A 23642-nucleotide genomic window follows, 5' to 3' on the forward strand; every position below is an offset into this window, starting at 1 on the left:
ATCTGTTAGATGATCTGGGATAATGTGTAAGCATCATTTCCTGGAATGGGACCATCTGGATTATGGAATGAATCACAAAATCACAGAATCACAGAATGGCTTGGGTTGGAAGGGACCTTAGAGATCATCCAGTTCTAACCCTCCTGCCATGGGCAGGGACAACTTCTACTGTCTCAGGTTGCTCCAACCTGGCCTTGGACACTTCCAGGGGTGGGACAACTATAGAACATCATTCACAATTAATAGAAAAACAAGAAATAGTGAACCCATGGCATACAGCTGATTATTAAGATATATTTTTTAGAACAGACTCGGCACTGTTAGACTGAATTTTTAAGCAGCAGCTACAGGACCTTTACCTTGGAGTGATAAATTACACTTAAAGATTACATGTCTTTATATTTTGTGGGTGTGTTTTCATGCTTACACACACAGTCCTCATGATTGTCTTAAATGTCTCACATCTGCACACTTCTACCCCACAGAGCATTCCAGGTAGAAATGCAGGAGTGAGGAAGGACACTGTCAAGGATGGGGCAAAAAGCTGAGAGAGACTTCAAGCCATAAATAACAGTGACCTGATACCAGTGAGGGTGGGGTTTTGAATATCCTGCAAGATCATAGAATCATAGAGTATCCTGAGTTGGGAGGGACCCCCAAGGATCACCCAGTCCAAGCCCTGGCCCTGCCCAGGACACCCCAACACTCCCCCCTGTCCCTCAGAGCATTGTCCAAACCCTCCTGGAGCTCTGGCAGCCTTGGGGCCGTGCCCACTGCCCTGGGGAGCCTGGGCAGTGCCCACCACCCTCTGGGGGAAGAACCTTGTCCTGAGATCCACCCTGAGCCTGCCCTGTCCCAGCTCCAGCCCTTCCCTGGGTCCTGTCCCTGCTCACAGAGGTCGGAGCTGCCCCTTGGGAGGAAGTTGTAGATGTTGTTGTTCATCTTGTTGCTTCCTGAACAAATGGTACCTTATCCTGAAATGACACTTCCAGAAAGACCTGTCTACAGGCATTTTCTAAGAGCCTGATTTTCTAAGGGAGATTATCTGGATTTGGAAGGAAGTTTATGTATGTTGTGACTTGTGAAGAGGCATGGGAGAGTCAGAAGTCCAAAGAGATGGTTTATGTACTCCAGACTTTGGGAGACCTCACTGAGGCCTTCCAGTACCTTAAGGGGGCTTATAAAAAGGAGAGAGAGGGACTTTTTGTCTGGACAGATAATGACAGAATAAGGGGCAATGGTTTTAAACTGAGAGAGGGTAGGGTTGGATTAAATATTGAGAAGAAATCCTTCCCTGTGAGGGTGGAGAGGCCCTGGCACAGGTTGCCCAGAGAAGCTGTGGTTGCCCCTGGATCCCTGGAAGTGTCCAAGGCCAGGTTGGATGGGATTCCATCACTGTCCATGGCAGGGGGTAGGAACTGGATGATCTTTGAGGTCCCTTCCAACCCAAACCATCTATGATTCTATAATTGACTTAGAGGGCATTTTAGCAAGAACAACAACCCCTTGCACTTCTATTTCTGTCAGTCTTACATCAGAATATTCACATTATTCACATTAATGTGGGCCCTGTTTGGTATTAAAATTACAACCCCCTACTCCCTTATGTAACAACTGAACCAAAAAAGCCAACCCCAGCAATGGCTGATAGCAGCACAATTAATTACCAAACAGCAATCACCCCCCCAAATATTATCTCTTTAACTCTTATTAACTCTTTAGTTCCCAGTTTAATATTAAATGCTCTCCTTGACAGAAAAATCCTCGATGAATACAAATTGTAAGGCCAAGTATTTTCCTTTCTATCAGGGATTTGCTCTCCTAGAGTTGTCTGAAAGAGAAAGCTGCTTCTCAGCTTCCTTATAATTTAGCTGTTCCTGCACCAAACATGTGCAAGGAGAGCACAAAATGACACTGAGCTTTGCTATTGTGTTCAGTCTAGTCCAAGCCCTGCATTTGCAAGCAGTAATTCCATTTCTTAATCATTTATTATATAAAGGAATTGCTGCTATTGGTCACTTTTTTTGAACAGAATTTGTGCAGTGAGCTCAGCCCGTGGTTTCCTAATTTACAATAAATAAGTGATTGTATGGTAGAGTAAGAAGTGGGAGTTTCCTGAAGGAATGATGCAGAGCCACACGAGAAAAGAATCACCTTAGAAGGCTGGGCATCATCTTCTAGTGATTCATTAGATAAATGCCTGGCACTGAACCAGAAATATTTGTGGCTGGATCAAATGTTTAGGGATGTTGCACAGCTCCTGTTATAGCACAGCCTCATGTCAAAACATCCTTGTCCACAGAGGATCCAAAATAGTTTAGAGAGGATTACATGTGTAGTGAAAGATATCAGATAACTGATTCACCTCTGTCTTTGTCTTTATTTGGATGCTTCACAACCAGTTAACATTTTAATTTTAGCCTTTTAAATCACCCTTCAAGATGTAGAGCTCACAGAGGAAAAAAAAACACCAATCATAGCATAAAATACATCGTAAAATACACAACAATCTATCAAGCTATGAATGACAGAAGGGCTTCCAAATACACTGGGAAAAAAATCACAGAATCCCAGGATCAAGGCTGGAAGAGACCTTCAGGATCATCCAGTCCCATCCAGTCTCACCCAGCACCACCACAATCATCCCCAATCCATGTCTCCTAGGGCCACATCCAGACACCTCTGGAACACTCCCAGACACAGGGACTCCACCACCTCCCTGGGACACTTATTCCAAGCCCTGACCATTCTTGAAGGGGAAGTTTTTTTCCCTAATATCTCATTTGAACCTTAACTTAAGCCCATTTCCTCTCCTCCTTCCAAACTTGCCGTGTCCCCTTAGAAATACTTTTGCTGCCTTGAACTTTTCTTTTGCCAGAAAAGAAGCAGGAAAAACCTTAGGAGTTTTCAACATACTGTATGAAAATAATAACGTGACATTATGAATCTACATAAAGGAGCTGCACAGATCCGTTTGCAGGGGGTTTGGTGGGAGGAGAAGGAGTTTTCAGGGAAGCAAAGGAGGAAAAAAAAAAGCCCTTGCCTTGCGAATAAGTCTTTCCAGGAAGCGCTCGCGACTCCAAGAAACGGGAATTATTTTGTTTTAATTTTTTTTTGTGTGTGTTATTATTGTATTCACAGTGCTGGTGAAAGGCCAAGTCACAACCAAGTACTACAGGCTGCTGTCCAAGCACGGAGGCTGGGTGTGGGTGCAGAGCTATGCCACCATTGTGCACAACAGCCGTTCGTCACGGCCTCACTGCATAGTGAGTGTCAATTATGTCCTTACGTAAGTCAAAATACTTTGTACCATTCCATGTCGTCAGTAATCGATTCATTACTGGTTAAATACTTGTGGTTTTCTTTGTATCTTTCTGTGCTTGCCTGTTACAGCCCCTTTCTCTGTTCACATCCCCCCTTTTTAGGTGCAATAAGCTAAAAGGATGTTCCTCACTGCTGTATAAATCCTCACTGTGTGCAGGGAGGGGTAATGGAGCTGGGGATGGGTCTAGAAATCATGTCTTATGAGGGAGCTGGGGGGGTTTATCTGGAGAAGAGGAGGCTCAGGGGGGACCTCATTGCTCTCCCCAACTCCCTGACAGGAGGGGGTAGGGAGGGGGTAGGGAGGGGGGGTCGGGCTCTGCTGCCATGTCCCGAGGGAAAGGAGGAGAGGGAATGGCCTCAAACTGCACCAGGGCAGGTTCAGGTTGGAGATTAGAATTATTTTTTTTCTCTGAAAGAATAGTCAGGCCTTGGAATAAGTGTCCCAGGGAGGTGGTGGAGTCCCTGTGTCTGGGAGTGTTCCAGAGGTGTCTGGATGTGGCCCTTGGGGCCATGGATTAGGGGTGATTGTGGTGGTGCTGGGTGAGGGTGGCACTGGATGATCTTGAAAGTCTTTTCCAGCCTTGATGATGCTGTGATTCTGTGATCAGAAGGTAAAAAACATTGCACCTCACGTGGTGCAGTTACAAGCACACGATGCTGACGGGAGAGGAACATTTCTTGTTTTCCCTTCCTTGGGGCTGATTGTGAGAGCCAGGGCAGAGACCAATTCCTGACTGAGCAGGAGAAAAATTAATTGATCTGTGTCTTTCTATCTGCTGATTCCAAACCTCAGGGTGCCCACGGGGGGCTGAGAGAAGTTGGCACAGCTTGGGTTCAGAAACAAAGATGTTAACGTGGTTCTCAGTGTTCTGATTTTGTCAGAATGTTTGTGATAGACTGGCGTGGGGATGAGGTCAGACCATAAGATTCCCTGCCTGTTGACATTCCCAGCCTCAGGAAAAATCTTGGAAGAATGAAAATTAAAACACTGTGAAATCTAATATGTGTTTTCACAGGAGCTCTTTTGGGTTTGTGTGGTCTGTTAGAGGATGTAATTCATTGGACTGTTCTTTTGCAGAGATATTGAGTATAAGGAACTTCAGCTGTCACTGGACCAGGTTACCATTTCCAAGTCACAGTTTTCATGCAGAAACTCAGTACCTACCTCGCAGGAAACAAGGAAAATAGTCAAACCCAAAAGTAATAAAATGAAGGCAAAACTCAGAACAACACCTTACCCACAACAGGTAACTTTTTCTGGCAACATTTGTTTACCAATTTTTGTCATAGAGTGCTTGGGGCAGGATAAAGATCATCCAGGACTGAATTTACTATAACACTGACATGTTCTGCCTCAGGAAATCCCTCATAAACCAGATTACAATTAGATCCTTTTGTTCCTGGGGTGGACAGCATGGGTAGTACAAACCACTCTGGCAAATGATGCAAAAGCTTTTAGATGTGACATATCTGAAGCACTGAAAGAAACCAATGTCTTTTCTTGGCAAAAAGAGGAAAAAACCCTCCCAAGAATAGCTGTGTTGTGAAAATTTGTGCTGGTGTAGAATGAGTCTCGTTCCCTGCTGCCACGTGGGGTCTTTGATGTCACATAGATATTGCTTCATTCCCAACAGTGAGATCCCAAAAAGCATTAGGAGGCTGGAGAGAATGACGAGGGAGAGAGTGGGAAGAGAAAAATATTGTGAAAGAAGCTGATGCAAAGGACAGATTTGGTCTTTCTACCATTCTAAAGCTTGATATGCTAAACCTTTTTCATGGTCTAGTACTGACAGTACTTTAGAACAAATTTCTGCCCTCTGGTACTTACAACTGCCTACTCTCAGTTTGGCTGTGTCCAGTTCTGGAACCTCATGGAAGGGAGACCTGGAGGGGCTGGAGCGTGTGCAGGGAAGGGAACAGAGCTGGGGAAGGGGCTGGAGCAGCAGGAGGGACTGAGGGAGCTGGGGGGGCTCAGCCTGGAGAAAAGGAGGCTCAGGGGGGACCTTCTGGCTCTGCAACCCCCTGACAGGAGGGGGGAGCCGGGGGGGGTCGGGCTCTGCTGCCAGGGAACAAGGGACAGGAGGAGAGGGAACGGCCTCCAGCTGTGCCAGGGGAGGCTCAGGTTGGACAGGAGGAGGAATTTCTCCTTGTAAAGGGTGGTCAGGCCTTGGCAGGGGCTGCCCAGGGTGGTTTGGAGTGCCCAGCCCTGGAGGTGTCCCAGGAAGGCCTGGCCGTGGCACTCAGTGCTCTGGGCTGGGGGACAAGGTGGGGATGGGGCACAGGGGGGACTGGATGACCTTGGAGCTCTTTTCCAACCTCAATGATTCTGGGATTCTGTGAAACCAAAACTATCAAGTAAACACTTAACATCAGGAGGACAAAGCAGTTTTTTTGTCCCCACGTTAAGTGAAAGCAAAGTCATCATGGAGACAAGGAACTTTACCCTCCCTGGTGAGTCAGTCCCTGTAGCCCCTGAGATCGCAGGCGAAGGAGGCCCAGCCCGGGCTGCCTGTATGATACATTCTACAGTTCCACATAAAAATTTAACTCTCTTTCCCCCCCTCCCTCTTTATTTTTTTTTTTCTCTTTCCCCCAGCAATACAGCTCGTTCCAAACAGACAAACTGGAATGCAGCCAGGTGGGAAGCTGGCGATCCAGCCCCGCCGTGAACGCCGCCGCCGCCATTCAGGAACAAAACTTCCATTCAGAAAACAGCGAACTTTTATACGCCCCACCGTACAGCCTGCCCTTCTCCTACCATTATGGACACTTCCCTGTGGATTCCCACGTCTTCAGTGGCAAAAAACAAATGCTGCCTGCAAAGTTCGGGCAGGCTCAAGGAGCACCTTGTGAAGTGGCGCGGCTCTTCCTGAGCACGCTGCAGACCAACGGGGAGTGCCAGTGGCACTACACCAACCCCTTGGTACCCAACAGCCAGTCACCGTCCAAAAACCTTCCTGAGCAGCCAGTGAACATCATCAGGCATAACCTTGCACAGAGTTATGAAGGTGGGTGTCGCTTCGAGGACAGATAAAAGGCTGTGGGGGTGTCCGGGAATGATCTGTGTCTGGAAAGCAGGGGTTTAGGAAACACAGAAAATCAGAGGCAGTGAAAGGTAACAACCACTGTGTTTACAGCATTCACATGTTGGTCCTTCTTCCCATTACCATCAGCACTTGATTGGGAATATTATCAGTATTCACCAATTCAGCTGGTGGAATGGATTCACCAGGATCACTTTTAGAACAGCACAGAGATATCACCTCCTTCAATACTGGCACAGTTCACCCTCATGTTTTGCACTCTCAGAGTTCTTTAGGGGAATTGCTCAGGTAAGTCACTGCTGAAGTCAGATTGAACCAAAATGTACCTCAGCTCACATGCAGGAATTAAAATAAACATGATCTGTTTCCATAAAAATTGAAGGTTGTCCTTTCTGAGCACAAAGCCAGTAGGGATGTCTTCACCTTACAGTTACTACAGGGCAATAATTCTGCTTTATTTGATAATAATTCTGAACTTGAAAATGTCTTTAGTGCTCCTCCCCACTGTCCATCTCCCTGTACAGATGGCCAGCTCAAATGTTTTGAAGGAAGCACTGAAGACATTGACTCCTTTGAGGTGGCAACCTGTAAAAATAACCTTGAAAAGTTATGAAGTAACCAAATGTGAAGCAGCTCAAAATACACTCTAATCACAGAAGGGACCTCTGGAGATCATCTAGTCCAACCCATTAATTTTTTTCCCTGTATTCAACAATAATAGGGTTTATTGCAGTGGTTTTGGCAGAGCTTGATCTCTCATTATAAACACTCCTGGGCTCACAGCTGGGCCAACTGGAAAATGAAAGCTGAGTCAAGCTGTGATGTTTTCTCCTCCAACATTAGGCAAGGAACAATGTTAATTATCTAAAGAAATAAAAATAGTAGGACAAACCAGACTCTGGCAAATTAGACTGTTTCAGGATGGTGTCAAGAGTATCTTCAGCTCAAGTAACAGCATTAAATACTCCCCTCATTCACCTTCCTCTCACACAACTCTAAATATAATTGCTTTGATGAAATAATTGCTTTCATGAATGAGCCTCAAAGCCAAGTTCTGCTGAGATTTCAGGTTGCTGCTCATTTTAGCAAAAATAGCCTTAGTTGGCCTAGATTCCCCCCCTCCCCACAGACTTTACTTTCAGTAACTGTGAGTTGTACAAAAACCTGTTACAGAGAGATGCAAAGTAAAATTACATATAAAACCCCACCACAAACTAGTTTGGACAGTCACATTAATTACTTTTTTGTGAGTTAAGATGTATCTGAAACTGTCAGAGAACATCAGCAAGTGCAGAATTCAGATCAGCTGTGTAACAGACTGCACAGGGCTGGAAACCTGCTGAATTTAGAAGAATTCCTTTAAGCAGCACTCTGGTTTATCCCTTCCCAATCCAGAGCCAACCCTTAGATCTCACCTGCACCCTATTTTGATCAGTTTAAAATCACTGATGAGGATGGACTGGCGGACATCTGTTATGAAGTTGGGTGGAAACACTCCTTTCTTCCTGCATGGCGAGGTTGGAATGAAAGAAGAAGTAGTAAAAATTTAATATAAAAAAAAAATTAGAAAAGGTAGGCTCAAGACAGTTTTTTGAGCACCAGAAACAAGAATTTATTCACTCAGGGACACGACATTAGATAGCCAAGATCTTGAAGTGAATATCAGCAGATGTTTAAGGGCTGAGCTTCCTCATCAGACAGCATCAGACATTGAATGTGTCCCCCACAGAGGAGCAAATAACTTCTCCCCAGGGCTTTGTCCTTCACAGGACTGTTTGACCTCACCCAGCTGATGGACCTCACCTCACTGACCGTGGCATTTCACTTCACTCTTCTGTGTTTAGGTTGAAAATGAGCAAGGCTGAAGCTCTTCTTACAGCCAAGAGCAGGTTAAATGCTTTTCCTGAGCTCATGCTCCTCTAATTTGCTGGTTTCCTTTGGTTGCTGTTGTGGGAAAAGGAGGAATTTTAGACCAAAAATAAGAAATGGCTTTGTCTTTAGAAAAAAGAAAAAAGAAAAGAAAAAGAAAAGTTACATTTTTTGAGGATAAGGATAAAGATTGAAGTGAATCCTGTAGTAAGGATAGAATAGAGCTACTCTAAGTGTAGAGAAATCAGCCCAGCTCTTCTTCTCTGCTCCCAGACCAACACTGAGAATGGATGTGGAAAGAAGAGCCTGTTCAGAGAACAGCCTCTAAAACTTGCCACAACATTTGTCAGCAAAGCCGAGTGAGCAGAGCAGCAGATGAGCAACTGGTGTGGGCAGGTAGCTCGTAGTAAATATATTCCATCAGAAGGATTCCACAGGAACTGTTAAAAAAAAAAAAAAAACAACCAAAAAAAACCAAAAAAAACCTGCAAGCAACTCCTGGTATTTGTCAGCCTCATCACACTTGCCTCATGATGAGGAAACACATTTTTCTCATGATAAGGAAACACATTTTCCTCGTGATGAGGAAAATGGACCTGCAATACCAGTGGTTCTTATTTCTGGTTCTATTCCTACTTAAGGTTTTCTTGCTTAAGTTGGAATGTGTGGGTTCTTTTTTGAGCACAGATGTATTTTAGCAGATATTTATCAGGCATTTGATGAAAACTGACTTGGGACAATTAATTCCTTTCAGAAGCACTGACAGTTGTGCTGTTTGGGAGGGGAAAAAAGAAGAATACGGTCAAACATGGGCCTGGTCTGAGATCATGGCTTGACACATAGTGTTGTAAGAAGCAAAAGAAAAACAGAGGCTCCACTGCAGACAGGATTTATATCTAATTGTTCCAGCCTTGTTTCCTCCTGAAGCTGAGTCAGTGCTGCTGCACTTCTGAGGCTGGTGGCAGAAGCAAAATCCGAACCTTTGGGAGCCACTTTTTTTGCTGTAAAAGGGGGCGTCTGATCTCCCTTACCCTGTCAACTGCTGCTTTTTCCAGTGGCTCCCTGAAAAACTGACAGCCAGGGAGCTTCAAAGCAAGGGAGGATCTGCTCAGCATCATTGTCTCCCATCCATCCAAAGGCAATGCCAAATATGACATCTGGCAACCGGGTTGGATGCGAGGGCTATTCCACATCACATCCACGGGAGCGCCTGCCAAGAGCGCCGTGGGCCAAAGACATTTTTCTCCATGGAAAATAGCTTCTTTGGGAGAGATCAGAGATTGGAAGACGATCATGCCAAGCCATCAAAGCTCTGAAAAGGCACGTAGCAGATACAAGTGCCTGCAAATCAGATGTTTCTGCCTCAGAATCTGGTTTTGAAGCTTCTTCCACTTTTCTTTTTTTTTTTTTTTTTCTCCCCCAGCTGGCCTAGTCATCAGAAAAGAAGCTCATTTCAGTGAAGGCAACCATATTCTTAGTGAGGGAAGTTTCCTTTGTACACTCAAATGGATAAATTGCTACTGTGATGCCACAGGACCCACTTCTCCTTCAGTTTGTGCTGTTGGCCAGCCTGTGCTCTCTGTGGGAGGCTCAGTGCTATTAATCATGTCCAAAGTCAGGGAATTAGGAAGAACACTGAGAAAACCCATGAAAAAGCTCCAGGTTTATCTTCCTCCTGAAAGAAATAAGTGACATTTTTGCAAAGTGTACTCCACTAGAGACAAAGAGGTCTGGAAGATCATGTTGTCTTATCTTTGGTTTTGGAGGGAGAGTAATAGAGAACATCAACCCATGTCTCAGATAAATTACAAGTAGGATTTAGACCAGGACACAGCACAGATATTGAGTTAATCTAAAAAGTGTCTTTCTCATGGGCATGGAGAGTATTAAGACCTGTTGTATCTTCGCTTTGTTTGACACAGAGGGATAAAAAAGAGGGAGAGGGACTTTTTATATGGGCAGATAATGACAGAACAAGGGGAAATGGTTTTAAACTGAGAGAGGGTAGGGTTGGATTAGATATTGAGAAGAAATCCTTCCCTGTGAGGGTGGGGAGGCCCTGGCACAGGTTGCCCAGAGAAGCTGTGGCTGCCTCTGGATCCCAGGAAGTGTCCAAGGCCAGGCTGGATGGGACTTGGAGCAACCTGGGCTGGTGGAAGGTGTCCCTGCCCATGGCAGGGGGTGGCACTGGTTGATCTTTAAGGTCCCCTCCAACCCAAACCTTTCCATGATTGTATGATATAGAACCTTAGGTGTGCAGTGTGTCCACCTCACCTGACACAACTGAGTTGCTCTGGCACAAGAGTGGCCTGAAAAGCATCCTGAAGTCATGCACTGACTTCAGTGACCATAAAGTGTTTACACCCATAGAATCACAGAACCACCAAGGTTGGAAGAAACCTTCAGGACCATCCAGTGCCACCCTCACCCAGCACCACCACAATCACCCCTAATCCATGGCCCCAAGGGCCACATCCAGGCATATCTGTAACACTCCCAGAGAAGTGCAGGATGTGAGGGATCCCTGTGCACCTGCCAGGGCAGGTTCTCTGACAACTGCCCACGTGGAAGTGACCCTGGGGTGCTGCCCTTCCACAGCAACACAAATCAGCTGCTCAGCTTTATGTGAACCTCTGTACGAAAAGCTCCCCAGGAGGAGTCCCAGGATGTCCCAGGGCATCCTCAGGTTTTTGCCTGCAAAGGAAAACAAAAGCAGATTTAAGTCCAGTAACTCTTCTGAATGTGAGCAGACAAAAAGCCCTGTGGTCTTGCACTGCAGACACGACTTAAAATCATGTAACAGAATCACAGAATATCCTGAGCTGGAAGGACCCCCAAGGATCATCCAGTCCAAGCCCTGGCCCTGCCCAGGACACCCCAACACTCCCCCCTGTCCCTCAGAGCATTGTCCAAACCCTCCTGGAGCTCTGGCAGCCTTGGGGCCGTGCCCACTGCCCTGGGGAGCCTGGGCAGGGCCCACCACCCTCGGGGGGAAGAACCTTGTCCTGAGATCCACCCTGAGCCTGCCCTGTCCCAGCTCCAGCCCTTCCCTGGGTCCTGTCCCTGCTCACACCAAGCAGGGATTGGGGCCTGACTCACTCCTCTCTCTGCTCTGACTCCACAAACGTGCTGACAACTTCAGTGGAAGCCTGCAAACAATTAACCAGACTTTTACCTTCTTCCTCGAGAAAAGAGATGAAAACCACATTTGGGAGACAGGATAGAACAGAATGGATTGTATCCTGCACATCTCCCAAGTATGCAAATTACTCATTGGAGCCAAAAAGGCAGCCACGAGCCCAGCAGAACCTGAGATTACAGAAAGGAAGATAACAAGACAGGGGCCAACTGGTTGCTGTGTTGCTCCAGCTTCTTCCAAGTTCTCTTGGGCTGTAAAAATGGAAAAGGACAACATTTTGTTCAGAGATTAGAGGAGAGTCATAAAGTGAGAATACTCCACAGTGCAGTAGGGAGACAAACCCATCGCTCCCGGGGAAGTCAAAACCAGAATATCAGATTTGTTACACCAGATTAATTACATGTCAGTAGTTCTCAGCATCTACACTTATTCGTAGTAAAAATACCAAATGTGGAGTTAAAATCAGTGTCACTACACAGGTAAAATTTCCAAGTTATACTCAAGCACGTGGCCGAATCCTGGTTTGATTTGTGATCTAAAAAGGCCATTTTTCAACAGCTGCTGAGTATTTCAGTTTAGTTCAGTATGTACTTCTTGGTAAAAAATATATCCATGGAAACGAAAAAGAATAACTTGAAAGGTTATTGTTTCTAAGAGGGTGGTGTGTTGATCAAGAAGAAATTGGAACCAGATTTCTGTTTAAATTCTGGTGTTAATTATGTGGTGCAACTCCCTCTGAAATTAATGGAGTTCTGCATATTAAAAAAAAAGGGGGACAATTGAGCTGTTTCTGCTTCCTCTGTTATACATGAAGGCTTTGCCAGTCTACTACAGCACAGGGAATATTTAATTATTAGAGACTACAGTTACATCACCAACCACTACAGGGGAACTCCAAAACCTTTAGGATGTTGAATAAAATTCTTAGAAAAACAGCAAATCCCTTTTACAAAAGGCACTTAAGTGTCCAGGGCTTTCAGTGAAGGTAACACAAAATTGAGTTTAGGTTTAACTTGAGAAATTTACTCAGGGCCTTGTTTTTCCTTTAACATAAAACTTCCAAATATGCCTTGGAGGAGCAGTTTAAATGACAGTGTTGTAACCTTCATTTATAATGTTATATAATAATATATATATAAATAACAATATATATAAATATATAATATATATTATATATAATTATATATAATATTGTATATATAATTATATATACATTATATATATGATTATATATAATTATATATTTTATATATAATATTAATATATATATTGTTACATGATAGTATCTCAAAAGCAGAATTACAGCATTACTCAAGGGGCATTTAGCTTGCTTTCCTATAGATGTTTTTAATACTTGATATTAGTTTTTCAAAGAGAAAGAGCAAAGTCTTTAATGTGACACAACCCAGATATCACATATACCACAAAGAGGTATCACAAATTAGACACTGACACGTCACCTTCTCATATCTACCTAGGTATTACATATACCACAATATATCATGAATTAGATGTTCTCCTCACAAGGATGTGTCCAATACACTCCCACAGTGACAGGAAGAATAAATTCTGTTTTACTCCAACCATGGGATCATTGATATGTAATAATATCGCCCAGCCTTTGGTAAATCCTTTGATAAATCCCTGTAAGGAGCTTCCTTAAGGTCAACATTTTTTGACAGGTCACATTTCCAAGTATTTCTCTGGTTTAATTTCCCAGATTTAACTACATTAATACTGTCAATGATGCAATTATTCAGTCAAGTAAATAAATGGGCATTTCACATATAAAAGCTTTTCAAGATGGTTCAACTCTTCTGAAGAGGTTGGGTGGATTTGTTTTTTTTTAACTTTCCAGTTCTGTCTTAAAGAGATTTATCCAAAGCCACTGAGGCGAATGGGAATGTCTCTAATGTCTTCACTGGGACCTGGATCTGGCCCAAACCAAATGGGTGTTAAAGTTCAGGCATAAAGTGTTGAGTCTGACTCTTACAGGGGTTGTGGTCAGTAACTAATGTGTTTTCTCTTTCCTGCAAGTCCCCATATCCAACAGGAGATACAGCCAGGATGCTCTCCCCGACAGCTTCACGAGCTGCACCGCGCCCATGGCAGGCAGCAGGTACAAAGAAGAGATTTATGATTCCACCATCATGAAACACAACAAAATAGAACCCAGGATCCAGCCACCTCCCCACCTCATTAAAGAGGAGAACAAGCTGGCCTTCAACAGAGACCTCCAAGAAAAAATGAGCATTAACGAAAGTCCTTTTTCAAACTCCATTGCCAGCTCCCTGCTGCCAAAATCGGAATGTTTCCAGTCCAAAGCTATAGGACAGCTAAGCCACCTCCTGCCAATGCCCTCGGTGTACGAGCAGACAAGAAGGATTTGTGTGAAAGAACCCAAGTACGGGCACATTGGTCACCACCCTGCAAACCTGGAGGAACTGGACGGCGAGGAGAGAATGACTGTAAAGCTCGACCACGACTCCGAGAGCGAGCGCGTGATGGATGTGAGACCCTCGGGACAAGTCCCGTTCGTGCTCCTCAACTACCACCACGTTCTGGCCAAGCACGGCGCGTTCCAAACCTCGTCCTGCACGGCCACGGGCCACGCGGGGGAAAGCTATGGATACAATTCCGAGGAGGTAAATACGTTTCTTTACAAAAACCAAAGCCCCTCCTTGGCTTCCTCTCCAGAAACCCACAAGGAATCTGCACTACCCCACTATATCGGAACTTCTGTAATAATTGCCAACGGGAGGTGACGGTAACAGAGGAGTATTTACCTTTAATTAAGAAGCCAAACTGTAATGATTCACCAAAAAAAAAAAAAAAGCATGAGAAAACACGGTTACATTTACTGAGAGCAGCTGAGGGTCGGGGAGGGACAGGCTCGTGTGACAGTGGTCAGGAAAAACCCCCTCCATCCAGCTTCCCGTGCTTTGTTGTCCCAGACTGAGCTCTGGTGCCAGTGGGAAGACACCTTACAGATCTTATTTTTGTTATTTTATAGTGTGCAACAAAAAGAAATGATAGGTGTTATATGCAGAGATTTATATGAAGAACATTTTTTTTTTTTCCTTAACCCCCTCCTTCTCAAAATACATTCAAGATTTTTTTTTTTTTTTTATCATTAACTATACACTCTAGTTTAGGGGTTTTTTTGGACAAATTGTGTGAAAACTTTACATCAGCTTTCCACCCCACACCCTGACAAATGAGCTTTGTTGAGAGATTGGTGATTTTTAGTGGCCACAATACAGCTGTACTAACCAAACAGAATTCATGTTTGGGGAAAAAAAAAAAGCTTATTTATTAATTACCCAAAATGTTTTAAACTAAATAAATCAAACCTAAATTTGATTTATTTAATGTAGATTTCAGTGTTCTGAGATTGTTACCAGCACCATTCATCTTGACAAGGGACAATACAACAAATTAATACGTATTACAGGGTTACAGGTCTTGTCATGGCAAATTGGGACAAATTACGTAGCAGGAACTAACAACTATTCCCCATAAAGTGTTGTAATAAGAAAAAGAAACTTCTCAATCATGTGTTTCATTGGGAATTCTGGGAGAACTGTGCAGATTTTAACCCCAGCTACTCAAAAATGCATCTGAATAACAGCACCAGAAATGTTTTCTTTATAGTCAAGAGAATAAAGAACGTTTATGCTTTATTTCAAACTTGCCAAAATTGTGAACTTTGAAAGGTTCAGCTTTCAACACACTGAACTTCCTCAAGGATAAATCTTGTTGTCAGCACAAAGGTAGGACTGGGGTCTGACTGACTCGTGCACTTCACAAATCCCAAATTGCACAAACGCTCCCATTTTGTCCAGCCAGTTAGGAAGAGATTTTCACCCCCTTTATTTTTACTTCTTTGTGAAGTTTACAAACGAGGAGACATGTGGGTCTGTGTGTGTTTAATTGACAACAGTCAGTCCACTGTGGTTTTGAACCACTTCCCAAACTTCCTCAATTCTTTTCTTGACAAAACAACGAACGACTCCCTAAACAAGAGCCATAAAAAGCAACAACAAATGTTGCTGTAGATCCGAGTCAGCTCTGCTTTTTAGCCCAATTCAAGGCTAATTCAGACTTTTCAAAGTCTCTCTCTTATCCCTCTAAAAGACCTTCACTGAAGGAAACAACCTGGTCTAGTGGAAGGTGGCCCTGCCCATGGCAGGGGGTTGGAACTGGGTGATCTTTAAGGTCCCTTCCAGCCCAAACCATTCTGTGATTCTATTGCTGCACATAAAGGATGGAGAACATGTAATTTTTTAAAGTGTTTATTCCCTTATGGTTTTATCTGACAAGGTGCAATCCATGAGCAAGAGTTTTTTCCATATTGCACCAGCCATGTAAATACTTTCTCAAAGGATCTCAGAATGGTTTGGGTTGGAAGGGACCTTAAAGATCATCCAATTCCAAGCCCCTGCCACAGACAGTGAACCTTCCACCAGATCACAACAATAAAGTCACTTCCTTCTAGGTATGAATATTTATTGCTACGAGTGAACAAAAAATACTTTCAAATCATAGGTTTGAAAACAATTTTTAGTATTTGCATTGCTTAAAAATTAAAAGGTTAACAGAGAAGGCTTTATTATAAAGTGATGTTCGCTTGGGAGCTCTCACTTGTCTGATGTTTTCAGTTGCATGAAAATTATATTTCGTGCTAAATATAACAAAAAATACCTAATCAGTGATTTCCAGAACAGTGACTTAAAAAAAAACACAACCAAAAGCAGAACCAAACCAGCATAAATCAGTGTAACTGTGCTCCTTGGTTTGCTTAATGCTGGAGAAGTTGCAACTCTCCAGAAAAGCTGTAAAAATGTAAATTATTATCACTCTGACTTTATAAATCAAAGGGATGAGACACAAGCTGGTTTTACAGTGGTTGTGGTTAAGAGCCTTCCCAGCCAGTGGTGCTGACAAATGACCCCAACTCCTTAAAAGACGCAATTATGCAGATGTTAATTTTGTTAAATTAAACCCATGCCCTGGAAAGGAGGAACTGGCATTGTTTGCATCATTAAAAAGAAACCTGATGCACAACTCCCACACTGCACTTGGTACCTCATTAATGGCATTGCTGCACCCAAAATCTGCTGCATTTTTTTGCTGTTCTTCCGAGTCCTTCTCGCTATAAAAACACGGTTTTGGGAACGTACAAATTAGGCTTTGGTTAAAAGATATTTCTCAGCAAAACACCACAAAATATTTCTCCAGCCTCTACCCTGTTATTCACACTTCCAGGCTTTATTCAGGGAGCCTGAGCAGAGGAGGTGTTCCATCATTCTCCCCCAGATGTTTTATGGGACGCGACACTCGGGCACCGGAACTTTCCCCTATTAGGCAAAAATGAACCAATTACACATTCACAGATGATAATACAGGGGAAGGTTTTTAGGAAAGACCTGTGATTACAAAAGCAAACGTGTGGAATACTTTTTCCTGCCATTCCAAACCCAGAAAACAGCGTTTTTGTGTTCACAGCTGGGACGGGAGTCAATTATATCGGGAGAAAAATACGACTTTTAATCAGTTAAACTACAGATGTTCTCAGCACACTCGAGGTGCAGAACAGGGCACAGCCACCACAGTGGCAGTGGTTTTAATAATGGGAAAAAATTATGACACTGAAGTGGAGTGTGAATTGGAATATATTATGAAAAACAACCTCATTTCTCCCTTTGAGCCACTGCAGACGCCTTTGTCGTGAGGCTTCACAGGATTTTAACCCTTGGGGGGGGTTCAGATCTGGCAAGAAAATGATATGGAGAGTGAGACAGGAAATATTCCATCAAAATCAAAGAATCACAGAACGGTTTGGGTTGGAAGGGACTTTAAAGATTATCCACTTCCAACCCCCATGGACAGGGAACCTTCCACCAGACCAGTGTAAAGTCAGAAAAGTCAATCCCACGTGAAGTTTTTACCCTCTTAATTGAAAGAGTGCAATGTAAATAAGGTGATAAGGGAACAGACTCATCTCCAGGTCTCTGCAGGCCCGTGATTTGAAAAAGGGCATAAAAGTAATTTAAGGGAATTAAGCACAGTGGCTGTAAAATTGGAGAATATATCACTGAAAGTGCAAACGAAGGGGAAATCTGCCAGAATTTCTCTAAAAAAATCTCAAAACAGGACACAAATGGTTTTCTCAACACTTCAGTCACGCTTCAAAAACAACACAGAGAAAATGTTATTATTCTGTTTCTTTTCCTGAACTTTAGATTTTGCTTTTTTTTTTTTTTTTTTTTTTTTTTTTATATGATGCAGGTAAAAAGCTATTTGGCAAGTGTAGGTGAAGAAGCACGCAAACCAAACAACCTATTAATGCTCAGAATTATATATGTATTCCCTAAAAAAATGTAAAGCATTTTTGCTTATTTATTATGTAAAACAAAACCGTTAAAATGTTAATAAAAATCCTGTAGCCAAAGGAAAATCGAGCTGGAGTCCTCTTTTTCTTTTTAGCCACAAAACACAGGGTTTCACAAACAATGGTGCATATTTGAAAATTTATTCCCATCGTGGTTTATATTTGACAATTAAAGTACTATAAAATACAAGGATTTTTTTTTAATTCAAATTTATTGTATTTTAGCCACGTTGTGTTTCAAAGGAAGACACTTGGGGGACTGCAAATAACACAGAATCACTAATGAGCTACTCAAGCACGACATCAGTTTGCAATTCTTCCCTGCAGTTCTCTTTTCTCCATCATTTTTTGACCTCTGGTCCTTCCTCAGCCCAGATTTAATTTCTTTGGTGTCTGATCAGGGCAGTGCATCACTGCTGCCACTTACACATGCAAATGCTTTTATTAAACCAGTCGCCCCCAGGAATCAACTCTTTGCAGCACAATGACAGACACTTTTTTATACATATAAAACTCCTGTATATTCCAAAGGAGTTGCACAGAGTAATTTTTTAAACTGCTGATGCAGCTGAATCAGGAAAAAGCAAAGAAATAAATTTTTGCACAATGAAGCAGCAGCATAAAGGATTAAACGCTTTAATATTATTTCCAGGTAATAGCCCCTTGATTTGTTGGATATATTTAAAAAATAAAAAAGCTCTGAAGTCTTATAAACCTTTTACTAGAAGGTGGATGTGCTGCTTGAGCTCTTAAACGTTAAGCACATTATTACTTTTTCAAATCTTTGGAAGCAGCTTTGTTGCTGACTGGGCACAACCTGCTCGCCTCCCTCTGAACACACACACGTGCCAACACGCCCAGCAGAAGTTTTCCTATCAATAAACAACCTCCACAAATGTTTTCACAATGAGAAACGTTATAACAGAGTCCAGGAGGGGAAGAAAAAAAAAAAATGAAGTCGCAGAAATATGGACGTCGTAATAAATGGGGTTTTTTTGAAAGCACTTCATCAAGAAAATAGTTTAAGATATGACATCAGCCCCACAATGGAAGAGGTGTTTTACTAATCCAGACAGTTGAACGAAATGAAACATTTTCAGTGCATTACTCCTGGGTCTGGAGTTGTCTGATACTCTCCATACCGATGTCCAGAGACACTCTGCACCACATTTGTCTGAGAACAAGAATAACAACCATTTTCCTACAAAAATGTTGTGGCTTTCTGGGCGTGCCAAGTTTGGCACAGGAGGAGTCAGACTCCTGGCTGGGCTTCCCATCTACCTGACAGAGGCTCCTGGGCTTCTCCACAGGAGCAGCTGCTCCTCACAAGGACCTTACTCCAGGAATTCTCCCTGTCTTTGGTTCTTCTGAAGGGGAAGCAACCAAACCCTTCATCCAAAGTCCAGGCAGTTTCCTCAAGAACCACAGCTAAGTTTTAGACACCAGAAGAGGCCACTAAAAAGGCCAAGTGATATTCCCAGAGCACTCAACCTGTGCTCTGGCACACCCAGACTCAAAGATCTTGCTTGTGGAAAGGAAGTTCAATGCTAAGTGTCTTCCTAATGCAAAATTTTTTGGAATAACCTTAAAAATCAAAGTGAGAATAGAACCAGCTCACCATTAAGGCAGCCAGAAAGGAATCCAAAAAGGAACAACAGCAACCAGGAAATGCTGCAGCATTTTGCTCTTAAAAAATCCCTCAGCCACTGAAGGTTTGCAAGTCCATTCTTACCTCCACACAGGAACATGTTTTATCCTTTTCCCCTGTCATTCTTTGTCCCTTGTGAAGGGAGAACGAGTTTTAAGGAAGCCATGCAAGCATGACCTGGTTGTTAAATCTCTACAGGCACTTCTCAGTCTCCCTGGAATACGAGTAAAACCCAAGGTGCTTCCCACAGGCACATCCCACAGTGCCAAAGCCAAAGCAGAGACAGTGTTTTAGCTACAAATATCGGATTAAGGTAAAGTTTTGTAAACCTGTGTGGTTGGAAAACCAGAACCAGAGCTCTGCTTTCCCCAGTTGACATTGCTCACAAGCTACTTGAAGGAAAAAGCAGACAATGAGTGAAGATGCACAGGATGTGAGTGTGCATGTGCACACACACACACTTTTTATGTATGTGCATATATGTATATATAAGTTTCTTCTTTTTTATTTAAACTGTATTAAGTCAGACTCGAATTTCACATGATTACAACATGCATCAATATTTAATTCTGAAATAAAGGTAGCTGCCAGAAAATTCTCAGCCCAAAGCAGTTTTGAAAGCCTCTGGTGGGAAAAAGCAAAATCTGGTGTTGGTGTGTATCATTTTAATTATGCCAATTAACAGCTGTCTACACTCCACTGGACAGTTCCATCTAATACTGGTGTGCAGCCTCACATGATCTGGATCATGGGGGAAAGCAAACCAGCAGGGACACGAGACAAATCTACTGTGATGTGGAGCATAAAATCCTAAATGTAACAGGGACAACTTAATTTCTTGCACTTGCTGCAATATGTGGTGAGGATTGGTCAAAACTACCATTACAGACCAGTTTCCTGATTTTAAGACTTCTTGGCTTTGTAACTGAAACAATCTCCTAACATGTTCAGGTTGTTTATGAGGTGAACTTTAACCCCAAACCCCCGTTTCTGGAGTGTAGGCCGTAATTTCCTTTGTGGAAACCAATTTGGCTGATCCACCTCCAGCAGGGACGAGGGAATGGAACAAGCAGTGCTGCCTACTTGAGGAAATGAGACTTGAGGAAACATCACACCTAGGACAAACTTATTTTGCACAGAGTTGTCTGAAGAGCTGTGGTGGCCAAGTCTTGGTGTGAAGGCCCGGGAGAAAAACCCGCCGAGCCGCCGCCGTCGCACGGAAACTCCCACAGGGATGCTCCAGGATGCTTCCCAGTCATGAGCAAGGTGTTGCAACCCATCTGGAACTGGGCAGGCAGCCCCCAAAACGAGCTACTTTCAGGTCAGCTCCTGCTTTTAATGGTTAGCAGCAAACCCAGACGCTCTGCTTTGGGAAAGGGGGTGACCACGGAAGCTGTGGAAGAGAATTCCGACACGGGTGGATGGTGTGTTTTCTCTTTCTCACTGGAGTAGTTCCTTACAGCAGAGAATCTCTCATTTCTTCACTTAATTTCACTGAGATCACAATATAACTACTATCAAATTTTAAGCTAATCAGAGGTTCCCTCTCCTGACTGGGATTCCACAACAACCTTGGGGAGACACTACTCCAGTGGGCTTTTCTTACAGGGGCTAAATCCTCTTGGAAAACTATGATTCAAAGGACACATGAGATGATTTACTTGGATCCAATTGCCTAAGAAGAGCAGAGTGCCAGGAATTTGTATAACCAACCACAGTTCTTAAGTGCTGATGGAATACTCTCCAAAAAACTCAAGGCAGCCACTAGAGTTGTAGACCTGAGACCAAAGCACAGGTTGGTAAATTGTTGCACAGGCCCACATGGAGAAGAACCAAATCAGCAAGGATCTCCACTTAGACCTGAAGTTAAGCACAGTGGTAATCCCAGTAAGTCAGAAATGTATGACGTTCCAGGTGTTTTTAGTGCAGACAACACATAAACCAGAATGCAGTTTAAAAAAAACAGAATAAAAAAAAAAAGTAAATATTGTCCTGCACTTTGCTAAAGTACAATAAAAACAGAGAGAGACAAAAAGGAACTGTTCAGCCACTTCAGTTTCTCCAATACAGTGTGTAAGTGAAGAGAAAGTTCTGTTGATTGCAAGGGGTTTCTTTGCAACCAGACTCCTCACAAAGAATAGACACTTACAAAGAACGGCAACGTCGGTGTGTTTTAAAGTTAATACAAAAGAATAAAGGCCTTCAGCTATGAGATCACCACCTCTTTTTGAACTGTTGAAGTTATCCACTTCAAAAACCAAAGACAGCAGAAAATCAGAAGGGAAAAAAAAATCAAGCTGCCAACTCCCCTTCCCACCTCTGAGCGAGTTTAGCTGACGGTGCCAAACCCTAAAGAGTCTCCCCTGGTGCTGTGAGTTAATGCTTTGGTACTATGAGGTTTCTCAGCATGTCAAAGGAGTTGCCATCTGGGTGCACAGAATCGATCCCTTTGCCTTCTTGGTGGACTTGCAGGTATCCATAGTCGTCTATCCCGACGATCCAGGCGGTCGGCCCGTCCTCGCTGTGCAGACGGACCTGCTTCCCGCTGGGAACAGGGAGAACCAGGCTGTCAGTGAGGAATGGTGGGCACTGCACAACTCAAAACACCTCAGAGGACTAATCACAGAATGAATCACAGAATGGATTGGGATCTTAGAGATCATCCCGTTCCAAACCCCTGCCACGGGCAGGGACACCTTCCACCACACCAGGTTGCTCAGAGCTCCATCCAGCCTGGCCTTGGACACTTCCAGGGATCCAGGGGCAGCCACAGCTTCTCTGGGCAACCTGTGCCAGGGCCTCACCACCCTCACAGGGAAGGCTTCACCCTCCAGCAGATTATTTTTATTTCCCACTTCACTGGTTCTTTACAGAAAGTGATTTTCAGCAGCATTTTCTATCTGTTTTAATTTCCCTTTGTGGAATGAACAGAGTTGGAGTTAATCCAAACAGTTTATTTTTTTTATAGAAGCACAGCAGCTTCATCAATCTCAAAACAAATAATTTTCAACTCCTTTGTTTGGAGATGATACAAGTAAAATACCTGGGAGCATTCTTGAACTCATGCTAGTCTGTTGATTTTTGGGGTGCTACTTTTATTCTCCCTTAAAAATGTACATCCTGATTGGGAGTATATTTTAATTAATTTACTTGTATTAAAGGAAATTTAGTAGAAAAAGTAGAAAAAGGCAAAATATCCAGCAGTTCTTCTACCAACTTGCTTAAAAGAAAGTCTGAGAAGAACATTATTCTTACCTGTGTACCCAGTACTTGTAGTAACGGGGAAGAATTCCATTGGGCCCCTTCTCCTGAAAAATATCTATGAGCCTCTCCAGCACAGTGACAGTCCTTGCAATGAGACAGTCTGCAGTTAAAGGCTTCAGCTTTGTCCCCTCTTCCTTATTAAATTTCGTGATGAGATCATTGATGCATATGGTGGGGTTGCTGTTATTCACATTAAATCCAAAGCCTGAAGAAGACAAACGAGAAGGATCAAAGGGATGAACACTTTGTTGCCACCAGAGTCACTACTTTATTCAGCTACTCAATAATATTATCCCTAGGGATGTTTCCAGTAGCTGGGGTTTTTTTCAGTCTCTTACACCTTTTAAGTCTTCTTACTCTTGTAGTTACGATTCTCAGTTCAGATTTTACTTGTTCCTTGCCCTCAAAATGCTCTTTAGAATTACAGAAGCGAATCCAGCACAGTCTTTCAACACCACACCATCCTATCAATGAGGGGTGGGAAGATGGTAACTGGCACCTTGGTTACAGCAACATCAAAGTGAGAAATTCTTTCATGTCATCAACCAACTCACAGTGAACCCCCGATCATACTCTGAGATGGAGTTTCATCTTTCAGTCTAAAACGTAATTCAGAGACCTCTGTGTTTACTACAGTTGGCTGATTGCATTTTCTGGAAACCAAACCTTTTTCACTCAGCTGATAAGCCTTGTTTGGCTTGCTCTGGGAAGCCCAGAAGATTTAACTTTAACTTTGTAAGACTCCAGTTTGCTTAATCTATCCCACCACAGCATATCCTTTAGAAGCCTCAAGTGTCTCGCTGAGATTTCTCCAGCTGGAATAATGTTGGCAGAAAGCCTTTCTTGTTTAAATATGGCTCTTGGGGCCTTTTCTGCTGCCTGCTGGAACAGGTTTCGAGGGATGTAGAGAAATATATTGTATTACCTGTTTATTTTTTTCTCCTAATAATTTGGTTTTTT

At 43.2% G+C, this 23642-nt stretch overlaps 2 protein-coding genes across 3 annotated transcripts in view; one reads left to right on the top strand and one right to left on the bottom strand.

Moving 5' to 3' along the window:
* The window catches only part of SIM2 (SIM bHLH transcription factor 2), a 56441-nt gene extending 40314 nt beyond the window's left edge, over positions 1–16127 (top strand). The window contains exons 9-12 of the mRNA XM_051773047.1: positions 3142–3289; positions 4403–4571; positions 5921–6332; positions 13414–16127. Of these exons, the coding sequence (XP_051629007.1) occupies positions 3142–3289; positions 4403–4571; positions 5921–6332; positions 13414–14141 (1457 nt within the window). The 3' untranslated portion in view covers positions 14142–16127. The remainder of the gene's footprint in view (positions 1–3141; positions 3290–4402; positions 4572–5920; positions 6333–13413) is intronic.
* Positions 16128–17376: 1249 nt separating this feature from the next.
* Positions 17377–23642, bottom strand: part of HLCS (holocarboxylase synthetase) — a 111603-nt gene continuing 105337 nt past the window's right edge. For both annotated transcript variants that reach the window (XM_051773045.1, XM_051773046.1), the window contains exons 10-11: positions 22674–22887; positions 17377–21963 (exon numbers count right to left, since the gene is read on the bottom strand). In XM_051773045.1, the coding sequence (XP_051629005.1) occupies positions 21795–21963; positions 22674–22887 (383 nt within the window). In that variant the 3' untranslated portion in view covers positions 17377–21794. The remainder of the gene's footprint in view (positions 21964–22673; positions 22888–23642) is intronic.

The sequence above is a fragment of the Manacus candei genome, unplaced genomic scaffold, assembly GCF_025592945.1.
Source record: "Manacus candei isolate 608988 ecotype Guabito, Panama unplaced genomic scaffold, ASM2559294v1 h1tg000165l, whole genome shotgun sequence".
Lineage (NCBI taxonomy): Eukaryota > Metazoa > Chordata > Aves > Passeriformes > Pipridae > Manacus > Manacus candei.